Source organism: Mustela lutreola, chromosome 4 (assembly GCF_030435805.1).
Source record: "Mustela lutreola isolate mMusLut2 chromosome 4, mMusLut2.pri, whole genome shotgun sequence".
Classification (NCBI taxonomy): domain Eukaryota; kingdom Metazoa; phylum Chordata; class Mammalia; order Carnivora; family Mustelidae; genus Mustela; species Mustela lutreola.
The window spans coordinates 110,626,435-110,642,545 of record NC_081293.1 but is presented as its reverse complement, the minus strand read 5'-3'; the positions used below and the strand labels follow the sequence as shown (position 1 = coordinate 110,642,545).

The 16,111-nt window shown below is 36.1% G+C and overlaps 1 protein-coding gene across 1 annotated transcript in view; it reads right to left on the bottom strand.

The window, feature by feature from the left end:
• LOC131829219 (immunoglobulin lambda-1 light chain-like) overlaps nucleotides 1-16,111 on the bottom strand; it is a 58,819-nt gene that overhangs the window by 14,402 nt on the left and 28,306 nt on the right. Inside the window, exons 4-5 of the mRNA XM_059170753.1 lie at nucleotides 11,250-11,300; nucleotides 1,848-2,177 (exon numbers count right to left, since the gene is read on the bottom strand). Of these exons, the coding sequence (XP_059026736.1) occupies nucleotides 1,848-2,177; nucleotides 11,250-11,300 (381 nt within the window). The remainder of the gene's footprint in view (nucleotides 1-1,847; nucleotides 2,178-11,249; nucleotides 11,301-16,111) is intronic.

Below are 16,111 nucleotides of genomic sequence, written 5' to 3'. Positions count from 1 at the left end.
TTCTCCAAAGAGGACATACAAATGGCTAACAGACACATGGAAAAATGCTCATCATCATTAGCCATCAGGGAAACTCAAATCAAAACCACACGGAGATACTATCTTATACCAGTTAGGATGGCCAACGTTTTTAGGACAGGAAACAACAAGTGTTGGAGAACATGTAGAGAAAGGAACACTCAAACAGTGCTTTGGGGAATTCAAGTTAGTGCAGCCACTTTGGAAAACAGTGTGGTGATTACTCAAGAAATTAAAAATAGAGCTACCATATGATCTACCATTGCACTATTGAGTAAATACTGGGTATTTATCCTAAAGATACACAAGGATCTGTAATGAAAAGGAAGGCCATATGTAGCCCATGCAGCAGTGGCCACAATTGCCAAACTGTGGAAAGAGCAAATAGGCCCTTCAACAGATGAATGGATAAAGAAGATACGGTCCATATATTGAACTGTAATATTACCCCATCATCAAAAAGGATGAATACCCAACTTTTGTATCAACATGGACAGGACTTGAGGAGATAATGCTGAGTGAAATAAACCAAGCCGAGAAAGTCAATGATCATATGGTTTCATTTACTTGTGGAGAATAAGGAATAACAGGGAGAATATTAGGAGAAGGAAAGGAAATGACAATTGGGGTAAATTGGAGGGGGAGATGAATCATGAGAGACTGTGGATGCTTAGAAAGAAACTGAGGGTTTTGGAGGGGAGTGGGTGATGGGTTAGCTGGTGATGGGTATTAAGGAGGGCATGTATTGAATGGAGCAGTGAGTGTGTTGCATAAACAATGAATCTTGGAACACTGAAAAAATAAAATAAAATTATATTAAAATAAAATTATATTAAAAATAAGGTGAGGATATTGCTCTGAAAAAAATTTTGAAGTTTTTTTAAAATTTATTTAAAAGAGAGAGAGAGAGAGTAAGAGAAAATATGAAAGGGTAGGGTCAGAGGGAGAAGCTGACTCCCTGCTAAGTAGGGATCCTCATGTGGGACTTGATCCTGGGACTTCAGGATCATTACCAGAGCCAAAGGCAGTTGTTTAACCAACAGAGTCACCCAGGCGCCCCTCTCTGAACATTTCTTATGTGCAAGGTTGCTAGGTGCTTTCACATGTATTGTTTCATTTAATCCATACAATAAATAGAAACTATATCACTGTGACAATAATATTTTGGATGATGAAACTGATGTGAGAAAGGCTAAGTGAGTTTCTTTTTCTTTTTTTCTTTGTATGTTCCATAGGCCATACTATTTTTTTTTTAAGATTCATTATTTATTTTGAGAAAGAGAGAACACGGGGAGAAGAGGCAGACAGAAAGAAACTCAAGCAGACTCTGGGCTGAGCATGGAGCCCGACGGCGGTCTTGATGAAAACCTGAGATCAAAACCTGAGCTGCATAAATGAGGAGTCAGGTGCTCAACTGACTGGTATCCAGGTGCCTTCAAAGCCCATACTATTTGAATTCCATTGGGAAATAGCAGGACATTTATGCCATCATTAAATAAAACAACATTAGAGAAAATATTATATATATTTGTTTTCATTAATACTTGACAGAAAAGGGGCACCTAGGTGGCTCTGTGGGTTAAAGCCTCTGCCTTAAGCTCAGGTCGTGATCTCAGGGTCCTGGGATCGAGCCCAGCACAGGACTCTCTGCTCAGCAGGGAGCCTGCTTCCCTTCCTCTCTCTCTGCCTGCCTCTCTACCTACTTGTGATCTCTCTCTGTCAAATAAATAAATAAAATCTTAAAAAAAAAATACTTGACAGAAAAGGTAGGGCATTCCCTTTGAAACAAAGTGTTCTGTGTAGTTGTGTTCATTGTTATGTGCACATACCTTTGCTTATTGAAGGAAAAAGAATCTCTTGAATAACTTCTCTGTTATTCCTTTGGTGGTTGACAATACATCTGTGTTCTTTATCCATTGATGCTCCAGTCACGGTCAGCCAGCTGAATTTCATGTATGTGTCCTTGGTCTTCATGGTGTCTCCCTGCTGAGATTTCAGGATTGTTTTGTCATCCTTTTCTTGCCAGTGTACCTTGATAACATCAGGGAAAAAATCCTCAAGAAGACAAAGATATGTTCCAGCCTTATGGACTTCTACTTCAGCAACTGAAGGAAGAAAAACTGTGGGCTTGGGAAAAATATCTTCATCGGGACTTTTATCTGTTGAAGAAAATGGAATAACAATTAGAACATATCTAGAGAAACACAAACATTGTGTGGTTTGGAAACAACCAGCACATAGTAAAGAGGAGGAAAGTTGCTATAGAATTAATGCTTACTGTAGCTTTTAATCCGCAGAGGGTTATGAGGTGCTTATTTTCTTAGTTTCCACAGGAAAAGAGGTTCTAGAGGTATGTAACTTGACAAAGTCACAGACATTAAGTGAAAGAGCCAAGATCAAAACGCAGAATATTTTAAACAATACACAGTCACTTGTTTGAATGGAAATCTATCAAGTTACCCTTTCAGTTACAAATAGGGTTTCAAACCCATTTCTGAATACAAGGATTCTTCTTGATTTCTGATTTTATAGAACATTTGTTCTCATATCTGAACCACTGCGGGATTTTGAGTAGGGCAATGTTTAATGCTACACCTCCAAATAATTTACAATGCATGAAATTTAGAAACAAAATGGCCATATATCCAAACTTCTATTTAAAAAAAAATCATTGATTATTTTCAGAAATGATCTTAGAGTAACCCAATCAATTAATGTAATGGTCAGAATTTTGTTTTGCTTCAGGAAATGTTCACTTAAAGCTAATTTTATATTGGAATTTCATTTGAAGTTGAAGCATTACTGTGAAGACACCACATTTTGACTCTTCGCATTTCCCTCCAAATCTGAATCTGCCCCCTAAGACTGATGAACTTGTAATACCGCTTGATTGTCTTTCATTTTACCTCTGAATAAAGTCACATATAATTATATAATGTTAACAGCTCGGGTCAGAGTTTCTTGTAAATATAATGTGAAATTATATAACGAAACTTCATGGTTCTCAAGGGCGTATCATTTGAACACTTGGATATTCTTTGGTTATACATTTATTATTAATTAATGATTCAAATTACAAATAGTAGTACTCATCCCAATTTGAGTTGAAACTGAAACACAAATGCTTTATTAATTTTTTCTTTCCAGTCGTTTGGAGTTAGAATAATAATTTTTATGATGTTTTCCTAAGAAAAGACTAGGATTTCTCCTTTGAGAAGAAAGAAAAAAAATTCTCTAGAATTTTTGCCTGTTGGGACACCTGGGTAGCTCAGTGGTTTAAGCCTCTGCCTTCAGCTCAGGTCATGGTCTCAGGGTCCTGGGATAGAGCCCTGCATCGGGCTCTTCACTTGGGCGGGGAGCCTACTTCCCCCTCTCTCTCTGCCTGCCTCTCTGCCTACTTGTGACCTCTCTCTCTCTCTCTTTTAAAAAAAAAAAAAAAAAAAAAAAAGAATTTTCGCCTGTGCACCAGAGCTCCCGATTGTTTTCTCTTCCTTTTTTTTTAAGTTTTTTTTTAATTTATTTTCAGCATAATAGTATTCATTATTTTTGTACCACACCCAGTGCTCCATGCAATTTGTGCCCTCCATAATACCCACCACCTGGAACCCCAACCTCCCACCCCCCTGCCACTTCAAACCCCTCAGATTGTCTTTCAGAGTCCATTGTCTCTCATGGTTCATGATTCTTATACTAAATGAGTAACAAACAATGATGAGTTTTTTAATTCATGCTATAAATAGGTATTAGATCATAATGCACTTGTTTTCATTTTGTACGTCTTCCTTATAGTACAAATAGTATTTTGCTTATTATAATAGAAAGACACTGTATTTTTCCTCAACCATATATTTTGGTTTTTAATTTAAAAAGCATGTTACATAAAGCAAGATTTATTTTTCAAAGTAGTTGGTATTCTCATAATTTTTGCCTCTACTCAATACATTAAAGAATCTAATTTTCATCTTACGAAGTTTGGTTTCTGTTAGGAATACTTCTGATTCATCATAGTAATGAACTAGATAGTCCAGTCTAGGGCTTGGGAAAATCTGGATGGTAAGTCATTCTGCCTACATCCTGTCACTTTTCTTTATCTAGGGTCCTGGGGATTCATTCTTTTCAGGATAAAAGGTATCTTGTACTTCCATAACTTTTTCAATGTGATAGTTAACTGAACATTAAGTAATATTCTTTATTTTTTATGGTTTGTGCCTATATTTTATGGAATTTCTATTACATATTTTTTCAACATTCCTCTTTTTAGGATTTTATTTATTTATTTTAGAGAGAGAGAGTAGTGGTGGGGGAGAGAACAAGAATCCTGAGCAGGCTCCACACTCAGTCTGGAGTCCAACACAGAGCTCAGGGCACAACTCAACTACCATGAGATCATGACCAGTTGCTTTATAGAAGAGCCACCCAGGTGCCCCTCACTATTCTTTATTAAACTTATTAAGAGTGTTTTATATGGCCACAATCATGTAATTGATTTACAAAATAGAAACCGGTTTATAAAAATAAATGATTTGTCTAATACATTTATATTATTCATAATCAGAAACATTTTCAGGTAAATTGCCTAAGTTTATATATTTGATGAATATAAAGCTGTATGGATTATATATAAATTAACCAAATGCAATGACATTTTCAATTAAGTATGGTACTTTGAATCTGCATATTAATACTAATTCAAAATTCCTCTATTTTATTCTTCTCATTTTATTAAAAAATACTTAAAGCTATTTCTTATGTAAATATGACTTTCAAATTGATCACATTTCTAAGTATATTTAAAAGTAGTAAAACAAAGTAGTAACTGTATTTCTAAATATATTCCTAAGTATTTTCTAAATAAAATTTAAAATTTTAGTTGTTTTTCTGCTAAATACCAGTATGAAGCCCATGTTTGTGTTTGACATGATATCATAAGATAAAGGATTAAAATTTATGTAGGTACAACTACTTAAAAATTAAAAAAAAAAATCAAATTTATGCTAAGTGAGGGAAAAGTCTATTAAGCAAATACCTCTAAATTCAGGTTATTTTGTATATGAGTGGACAGTAAGGTAATTTTCCACTAGAGTGGTTAGAAGTAGAGCTAAATGATCTGGAGAATTTCTGCTCTGTCAGTATGATTGGTTACAAACCACTCTCCATACCGGATACATCTCCATACCAGATGCAATTCTCCCTCTAGATTTGCAATGAGGCAACATGTATGCAACACCTGTTAAGTGTTATGTGCCAAGTACCTTATTAATAGTCTCTCATTTAATTTTCATATGCCTCCTGCTCATCCTGTTATCCCATCTTTTGGATTAGGAAGCTGAGACCAGAAAATAATCACCCAAGTTCACAAAAGCAACAAGTGGTGGAGTTGGAGCTCAGGTCAGTCTGAGTCCAACATCCAGACTCTCTGACAACACCCTTTCACCATCAGAAGAGACAATGTGTCAACTCACACAAGTTATCTGATCAACTTTGTTCCTGAGTCAAATTCTTTCAAGACAATTATGCATGTTCTGCATGAGCACTTCATGCAAATCCACTTGGGCACAAGGTCGGATGCTTTAACAGAGTTTGCACAGTGTAGTCTATGCAGACCTTTACTAGAAGGATTGATATAAAACTCTCATCTAAACATGCTACAAAAATGAGACACTATAATTATAATTAACATTACCATAATTATTAGCAATTTGTTTGTGATTATTGTTACTCCAACATGACATTTTATTCTCATGAGACCAAACTTTCCCTTACAAATGGGAATGCAGTATTGGGGGATAAAATTGGACCTATGTCATGTTAGATCCCTAGACTGGCACCTGCCTGACCAGGTCTGCTGAAGGTCACCATCTGTGAATGACATTAAATGTCATGATGCCCACAGCAAAGATGCAGTGGGAGCATGAAATGCATTTGTTAAAGATCATTTCTACCATTTTGTAAAATGTATGTGGAAGGAAATGCCCAGTCTTTCACTTTACATTCCTGCTAAAGGATCATGCACTGAAGTCTTTTTTTCTCATTTTGTGGTGGGGAAAACAACATGTTTGAAAATTTGGTGTGTTTCATTTTTTTCAGTTAATAAAGAGTATGTACTCTAATACATGTTTCCCCTAACTTTGAGCATAAAAGTGTACCCTACACTTTGTACTAGACAATCACAGGCCTTTTTTCTTCTACTTCCTTTAATGCTTTTGATCTTCTATTTTTATTCATTGCCGAACTGTACTTGCATATTTTATTTTAGGCCTTCTTATATAGATTTTGTAAATAGGCAATATAAATAAATGAGAAATAGCTTGTATATTAGAGCTTGTTTCTGTTTCTGCCTGGAGCTTGATAGTTTCTTGAGGTCTACCTTGAAGTTGACATGTAAAAGGGGAGATACTACATCAAAAACTAATCATGTACTGTATGGTGACTAACATAATAATAATAATAATAAAGAAAAATGGAAGATGTTTGCAAATCCAACTCTGTGATATAAGTACAAAACATTCAGAATTCAGACACACCAAAATGCCAAAGCATAAGAAGCAGCTTTCATCCACAAATTTATGCCTCATAAAACAGAGGTTGCCTTATGTTTCAGTTTGAGGAACTTCTCATTTTAAAAAATGGTCTTCTAATACTCTACTTTGATTAAACAATGTACTTGGGCATGATATCAACCTAAAAAAAAAAAAACTCAATTAAAACTAGTTTAGAGGTAGTACCAGTTTTTAAAAAAAAAAAAAAAAAATTAAGAAGTTTCATAGGGATTTGGTAAATATTACCTGGTACTAAATATACCTGGGACTCTATACTATATACTTACATTGTTCATATACACAATGACAGAATAAATGAAAAAGCGCTTTTATTTTCTAAGTGGATAAATATCTCTTTCAATTAAATATCCAATGCTCTCATCATAAAGGTATCCCCAAACTTACATTCCGACCCTAAGATAACTTAGAAGTTTGTTCTATTGTATACATTTTAGAAGCATCTGAACAATCTGAGCACAATTTTTATAGAAACTTGAGGCACAAAAAGCAGTATTTCTCAGGTGATATTTGTAATAACATAATTTTAATTTATAGGCATAATCCAATGAAGACATAAACTATTTAAAGTGAATAGTTGAGGGATGCTTGGGTGGCTCTGTCTGTTAAGTGCAATGACCAAGGTCATATCCCAGAGTCCTGGGATAGAACACCTTTCTTTGGGATCCCTGATCATTTGGAGTCTGCTTCTCCTTCTCTGTCTTCTTGCTCCCCAGCTCCTGTGTGCTCTCTCTTTCTCGTTGTCTCTCTCTCATGTGTGCATGCTCTCTCTCTCAAATGAATAAAAAATACAGCATTTTATGAAAAAAGTGAACATTTGATTTTTATGTACATTAGTGTAATTTTATATATTCAATTATAAAACCTCTCCCTTGTTTACATCCAGATGTTTCCACTGGAAACGGAGAGATCAGCTTAGGTTGAGGCTAACAATATATGAGGTACTGCTAACTACATTCTGCTTATTTTTAGAAACATGCAACATTGAGTCTTAGAAATTGAAAGTATTCTGCAAATACTGTCCAATTGTTCCAAAGTGTCCTGTGGACTTGATCAAAATTAATACATTTTTCTATACTCCTGATTTAAGAAGAACTCCACTGGGTGATAACTGGAATTTGTAGGACTGACTTTTGTAATGATGGATCATGTCCCAACTTATGCAATAGATATTTTCATATTTAATTTCATTTAGTTCCACAACATCTACTTGAGATGGTGGCTACATTGACAGAATGGATGGAAATAGCAAATGTTAACAGAATATCTGTCATTATAAATCTTTAACATTTTATTATTTTTTCTCTTTTCCAATTTTTCCCTAATGGGCATATATTTTTAAAACTTTATAACTTTAAGAAAGTGATAATCAATAAATCTAAATTTATTTGCTGAAGAATGATTATATAGAAAGTGATAGATCCTGACTCACAGTCCACATTTTTCTCTGCACCACAATGTCCCCAAAAAAGAGCTTTTAGGACCTTCTGAATTACCTCTGTGTCACCATTATTTAATTAGATTGTAAAGTTTATATTGCAGTCAACTGGGAAAAAAAACAGGACTAGAATATTGCTTTTCAATTTGTGAATTCACATGTGCCTATGCGGACAACACAAAAAAACGCCAGAATATACCATTCCTTTCATTTTTCCAAAATTTCACTAGCCCTATGAAAATTATTTGAAAACACTTAATCAACTAGATCCTGTAGGGTAGACACATCCATGTGAGATGTTCTCCCTCATCCAGGCAAAATTTTATCTCTAAGTCTAATGAAGGATGAAAAAATTTACTAGGCTGAATTTGGAAAAACCAAACCCAGCTTATGACATTCTTGGATATGTTTGTGCAGTTAAATATGTCAATACCTGTTATGCATTGCCTTCAGAAAAAAAATGCAAGTTTATCAATTATTGTTCATTCCTTTCCTTTGCTTATTTTTTGAATCTAATAAATAAGATATACAAAATTCATTACAAATCTCTCAACACAGAAATCCCTAAAGGATTAACAGCTCTACCCCTTAGGAACTCCATATGCTCTAGCTAGTTAGCTCCTTGTTAATGTCCTCCAAGCTAGATCAGGCACATCTACCCCCAAGACTTGGACAGAGTCAACAACCTCTCCTAGTAACCCACTGCTATTTATGATCAAACTCGGACCAATCCTAGAACTCAGAGCCAGCTCCTAGGCTGCTGCTCCCTACCTCCCACCCACATCACCTATGTCCTCTCTCTACCTTATAGGGAAGAATTTAAAAATATCTTACCTGTAACCCTGAGCAATGTGCCAGGACCAAATACTTTTTTGTACCATGAGCGACCCCAGCCCAGGTACACTGTCTGAAAAGCTTTTACAGAAAACTTCCTGTGTGCCTCCTTTAAAATGTGCCTGTATTCTTTCAATATTTATATATATATATATATATATATATATTTGTAAACACTGCTAACATTAAATAAAGATGAATCTCAAGCAAACTCACATTACATATGAACTTAGTCAAGAACGAATGACATGACCCTCTCTGCATGGACAGCTTGCGTTTGTCTTTTCCATCTCAATCACACACATTGGAGAGTCTGATTTTACCTTTAGTCACCATGTTCCGGAAACTTATAAATATTTTTTCTTAAAACGTTTTCATGTATCATATCAGTTCTTTTCCTAGAGTGTAATTTATAGTTACTATTTCTGTGATTTTAACAAGAATAAAGATAGAAATAATATTAAGAAATAAATATTTAAAAATTAAAGAATTTTAAAGTTAATATTTAAAAATTTAATATATGAATATTATATATATATATGCATAATCTCTACACACTGAGGAGTGGTTATCTGTCTTGATGATAAATTAAATTAAATCCAGAATTTAGCCTTCACTGATACAAGAACAGATGAGTTATTAAAGAGTGAGAAATATTAACCCATTTACTGCTGAAAAACTGTTCTTTGAACTTCAGATTACCCTAACAAGTTCAAAGATATTGATTTAAAACCCTGAGCTACTCATCAGAAGATCTTAATTCAATTTAGTCTTTTTGTTGCTTTCCCAGCAGGAGTACAAAGGCAGTCTGAGTTCTGCAGCTGAGTCCTACATATAGTACAACTGCTCCTGTTCTTCTGCCAGCTTCCATAGTCCAAGGAAATTTGATGTGCATGCAGAAAGATTGAAAGGAATAGTGTCAAAAGGACTTGTCCCTTTATAAAAAATACCCTAAGCATCACATTGTGAGAATTTAATACATGCATATTCAACATGACTTACTTGATGTCTTGGGAGGAAGAGAAGCAATTTTAGTGCCATGATTAGAAACAGAAGCATTGTTTTCTGCATGAGGAGTCACACAAAATTTGAGCTATCACTATTACACATTCAACTGCATAGTCTATTTAAAAGGTCAGACTACAAAAGACTATATATTCAGAATACATTTATGGCTTAAAGTTTCTCATAGCGTATAATGGTTAGACCATGCAGTAAGGAACAAACAAGTATCTATTGGGTCCCAAACTTTGCCATAGTAACTAGTCATGTGAATGTAGGAAAATAACTGACTCTCTAAGCCTCAGTTTCCCATCAGTGAAATTGGAATAAGAAGATCCCCTGTATAATTCTCTTAAGGATTGAGACAAGACACAGAAACAAGGCAGTATGGTGTCTGACTCTCACTAAATATTAGTTAATAGTATTATTGTCTTTAATTGCATGGTTTGGGGCACCGTAATCAAATTTTCCACTAAAAAAATGTAGATTTTATAAGCAATAAGTATTTATTATATACATTAAGAAAGCAAAGGAGTTCCTGAATCTGACATTTTATGTGTCTGACAATCTACAAAATACATGGGGCTCCCTCAAGTTGCAATCTATAACACTTATCCACTAGCTACAAGCTTTTTGAGTGTTGTGACCATGTCTTGGGCACCCTTTAACCTCTAGTGTCAAGCATAGAAACTGTCTTCAATAAATGAACAAACAAGGATGTAAAACCATGCTGACAGCTTCTTTCCATGGACTCTGGAGATTAAATGGTTTTCTGAGCTCACAAATTCCATTAAACTGGACCATGTCTAGTCAATATTACAAAAGCCATGAGAGCACAGATTTTGACTAAATTCAGCCTACCCACTAAGAAACTAGAGTAATAACATTATGTTGATTTATTGATATTCTATAATTATACACTGGGAGAGTTAAATTTTTTGCTCTGCTCTTTAAGATGAGATCAAAACCAATCATATAGGTTGCAGATTATTAGAGAAAGGAACACCATTCATTAAGAAAGGAGCACTGTTAAGACTATAGATACTTCATCAAAGAGTGTCTCACTTAAAAGGCCACCGACATAAAAAACATCTTGAACAAATAACTTACACAAATATATCACAGGTATGGTCTCAGAATCATTTTAATTTCAAGCCTGCATCTATAGTTTTGTGTGTATATTTTCTACAAGTAGAATTTCAATATGCTTGCAAGCAAGAAAGTAAATAAACCATTCACAAAGTAGTTTTATTTCCATATACTGCGACGTTTTGTCACGATATATGGAAACATTTTTTAGCTGCAAAATTACTAAGTGCTAAGTTGATTCTACATGTTTTTTCTAAAAAGCATCTATCAGCTTTTCATTCATAGTACCTAAAAATAACAAAGTTACTTACCAGGAGAAGTTTTTGTAAGCTTAGTTCCTTCTATAAATATCTTGATCCAGCCTGGTTAACGGTTACCACACTGGTTAGAGCTTCTACAGAAATGTAAGCCTTCCCCTGAGGTTTATGTCAGGGTCAGCAGGTAGAAACCTTGTACTGACAGTTTGGTCTTTTGAGGCCATTAAAAGTTCTTGAATATAGGCTTCACGGCATCTGATATTTTATAAGTTTTCCTCAGACTAGTTAATCTAAGTGTCTGCTTTGATGGAGGCAACAATCATGGAAAATGCTGATAGAAAATAGAAATGAAGAAAGAAAATAAAAAGGAAGAGAAAGGGAGGGAGGGAGAGAGAGAAGGAAATAAAGGAAGGAAGGAAGGAAGAGAGAGAGAATGAGAGGGAGGGAGGGAAAGAGAAAGTGAAATAAGAAAGGAAGAAAGAAAGAAAGAAAGAAAAAGAAAATAAGATCAGGACCAAGTGGTCAACCAATGACTTTTCTAAATTACCAGAAACAGTGTTCAGAGAATTAAGAGTTTTTGATTTCCAGGTGTTCCAGTGTGTGAAACTGCTCAGAGATGCCTCAACGGAAATCTCTTCTGTTCCCACAAACACCGGCCTATTGTGTCAGCAGTTTACGGCTATATTTCTGAGGGGGACAGGCTTCACTAACTGAAAAATCTAACATGTCAATAGAAATATACTAGGGAAATGTGGACAATGGTCTCCATTTTTTAGTAAGCCACTTTTACCATTCAGCAACACAAAGCTTTACCAGGGAAAGCAAAAGGAGAAAATACTTTCTGTGATGATAATATTTTCCTGGAATAAAGGGGAAAAATTGTAGAATTTTATCTCCCATAGAAAAACAGATTCTTTATTAAAATTGAAATTGGAAAACAAACCCTCTCTTATATTGAGAGAAGAAGCATCTTGGAAGCCATTCTGTGGCTTTGTGATCTTTGGAAATATACCTGGACCTTGCCTCTGTGGATAACTAGCTTTGAACAAGGCATTTGCCCTTCCTGGTTTCCCACATTCCATCCTCTGTGTGAGCATTAAGCTGCGTATGTGCAAAAGGCCCTTTTTTTCCCCAAAAGCTTATGAAGCTGTGATTAAGAGCCAGAAAGGGTCTGCTGTGGCTGCTCAAGTGAGAAAGGAGTTGAGGGTTAGTAATAGAGAAGGTTTCCTTACAGATCCCTTCTGACTCTGTGACATTGCAAGATCTCAGTGTGCACAATAGCTCGGGATGGGGGGGACTTCCTGAGACTTAATGACCTTAAGGGTTATCAAGGAAAAGACTCTTATCTGAACCCAAGCAGGAAATGGGCTTGTGTCATTCATCCTCCTGGAAGAGTTATCCAGGATTAATTTCAGCAGTTCTCCTTTTTGTTGGTACCACTGCTGAATGGGCTCTCCAAGGACCTGCATCATATGTGAATGCGTCTGTCTGCTGTTCTTGCAAAGGAGAGTTGATCCTGAGAAATTCTCATTTTGCGAACTTCATTGGAAAAGCAAAGGAGAGAAATCAGAAGCAATTTCATAAATTGACAGTGGACATGAAAACAGTGAACCAAAGAGACAGGAGTGTAGTCAACCTACAAATCAAGCTGGAGACACATGTCCATTCATGGGGTTAGCGTTGCCCTGGAGTAGTCAGAATTTTCTCCAGGATGGACATACATCAGAACTGTGGAGGTGGTAGCAAACTTGTCCTTCAGAGGCCAATGAAACCAATGAATGTTTTAAAACCAATGAAAGACCTTCACGGTAAGATATGTCTCAGTGGCCTTTTACTATGTTCCTGGCATAGAAAACTCTCAGATCCCAGATGACTGCACCAAAACACCCCTGTTACAATAACTCAATGTTATCTTCCTTTTGGGGACAACACTTTCATATTTTCCTTTAGATTTTACTTCAAACCCACCTATCCTTGAACTCTTTTTCTCTCTGAGTTATGGACTTCTCACCATATTTGGTAAGAGTATGGAGAAGTATAAGGCTATCAGAAAAACAGAAGAAAAGACCTATTACTGTATATAATAACAATGACATAATAATCCCACAACTTCATGCAGAACTTTATCCATTTTATATACTTTATAAAATGAACTTTATACACAACTTTATACATTTTATAGATCAGTAGTCTGAGGAAAATTCACAAATTTGGAAGAATTTGAATAATTATTATAGTTACTACTTAGGTATTATGATATGACAACACTGTTGTGAATAAGAAAAATTGTGGAGGAAAAAAAATCCTTTGTTTTACTACTCTGGACTCTCTTCCTGTTCACAATTCTTTGCTTTCCAAAAGAAAGCAAACTTTACTGTTGTTTGGAGGTCAATGTAAGTTGTGACATTTAAAGAGTCCCTGAGTTTCTGTGTTAGCTGAGCTGGGTCAGTGAAGCAGTTCAGTTATAATGGGAAAGGACCCTGTGATGTTGACCCTGTGCTAGACCTGTCCTATATGTCACGTTCTTCAGTCCCTGACAACCCCATGAGAAAGACTGAGTAACATCCCTGGATTGTGGCAGTTAAGTGGCTGAGCAAGAATTCAAACAAGTTCTCTGGCACTCGAAAGGCTTTGTAATTTCCATCATTCATTCATTCATTCATTCATTGTATAACATTGTACACACTGGGATGGCTCCTTCCTGGGAAACTTCTTGTAGATGGAGAAACAGAAAAAATTCACATGTCCAAAAGCCAACCTAGTCCCCACAGGAGTAAGGATAAAAATAAAGTGACTTTGAGTCACTTAGGCTTAAGTAGTCAGGAGTAGGCTGGATTTGAATTTTGTTGTTATGTTATAAGGGTTTGAATTTTTTCTTATCAGAGTCCAGACACCTAGAAGTCCTCTAGTTGTATTTTGTCTTTGTCTCTTCACTTGTTTTTGAGTCCTCTCCTTGTTCTGCTCCCCAGAAAGAGTCTGTTTCTCGAAGCTCTCTGAGCTCTGTCCCACTGTGCCTTTTGCCCAAGGTTTGCTAATATGGTGGTGAATGGTCAGGGAAGCGACATTCTCTGATATTTTTACTAAGTTCCAATTTTAAGCAGATACAGTGAAACTGGGTCTTAAAGACATGGCCTTCACAAGTATTCCTGCCTCTTTTCCAGAGGTGGAACATTCTCAATCCTTGTCTCCCTCCCCCATCTGCAGGAGGTTCCTACCAACTTCAAGCTGTGGTTGGATGCCCATCCTTGAGCAGATGAAAACGTGTTACTTTTGGACAGAAAGGAGATCTTCTGTGCAAAGTTTCAGTGATTGCCTCCTTTGCCTTCCTTCAACTGCCATGGGATTCCACCAGCGCCTTCCTCTGCAATGAAGTCACTTTTGTCTATGGTGGGTAGATTAGGTCTGGATGGATCGCAGCTTTTGTTCCCCTCTTGCAGCACGAAGGGAAGCTTTCTCTGGATTGTCCCTGGTCTTCCATGTAAGAATTTCTTTTCTTACGGTTCTGGAGAAGACACAAAAATACCCCTTATACATTCCTAAGGTTCACCCTCTTCCTCCAGCCTATGGAGCTTTTATTATTGCATTAACAAATTCTACTTGAATCATCTGATCAGGTGAATGTGTTTGACAACATCTGTCCAAGGTGAGCAAAGGCTCACCTCCTGTTTCTTCCTGCAAGTGCCTGTCTGTCTCCATTTCTTCTAAAATTCATATACCCTGCAACCTCAATTCCCTGAATGACTCAAAGAAATTATTGTTTCATTCCTACTTTTTTGAATATTATAGTAAAATTGTAGCAGTGCCCATTTCATCTCTCTACATCTCTGAACTCAGGTGGCTCCTGTGCCATATATTTTGATTTATTGTTTTTCTATTTTTCTATCATTAAAAGTCTAAAAAGCCTGGGCACCTGGGTGTTTCAGTCAGTTAATCCTTCTGCTCAGGACATGATCCCAGTGTCTGGGGGTTAAGTCCAGCATTACCTGCCTCTGCCTCTCTCTCTCATTTTTATTCTCCTTGCATTTTGCTTGTTTTGTTAATGGCATTGATTATTTTTCTTGAAGAACATTGACCTATCATTTTGTAGAGTGACTTATATTTTGAAATTTAAAAAAATTTTCCTCAAAAAAATTTTCTTAAAGATAAATAATAATTTAAAATAAAATTCAGAGAAGTAACTTTCAGGTGATTTTAGCCTAAATTCTACTATTATTTGTCTTTTCCATTGTTAAATTGGGTTTATTTCCTTACTGAGTTGTGACATTTCTCTTAGTACTCTTGATGAGGGAGCAGGAAGCTGGCTGAAGACAAAGCAAAAGCTGGCACCTTGCACCCCCTCTCCACCCGCTCCCCTCAGTAAACTGTGATACATTCCGCAGGCACCCCTGACTGCCATCAGTGAGAAACAAATAGTTAACTTTGCAGAGATCACAAAACTGCAAGACAGGAATCTCCCAACTATCTTGATGTTAAGGACTTGCTAAAAGACAACAATGGTCTTCTGGCACCTTGTAGGCCCTCTTTAGCATATGAAAGCTCCCTTGAAACCTCCCTTCCCCTCACCTTCCTCCAACCACAAGTTACATAACCTGCCTTCTCTCACAACCTGGGCAGCAGCTCTTCTTGCCCAGGGGTCCTTCATGTTGTAAACTTTGTCAATATTTTCTCTTATTTCATCTTGAATTTTAGTTATAGTTACAAACTCATTTCATTATACTTTGTTGCACAGAAAGGGTCATCAAAAGTTCTCTGCAGGATCTGATAACAAGTATTTTATTTAGTTTTTTGGCCTAAGGTATCTGTTTTGAGTCCTCACATCTACCATTGTAACACAAAAGCAGTCATAGACAGGAAATAAATAGGCATGGAAGCATTCCATAAATTTCAGCAGGTGTTCTATTTGTTTTACTAAAAAT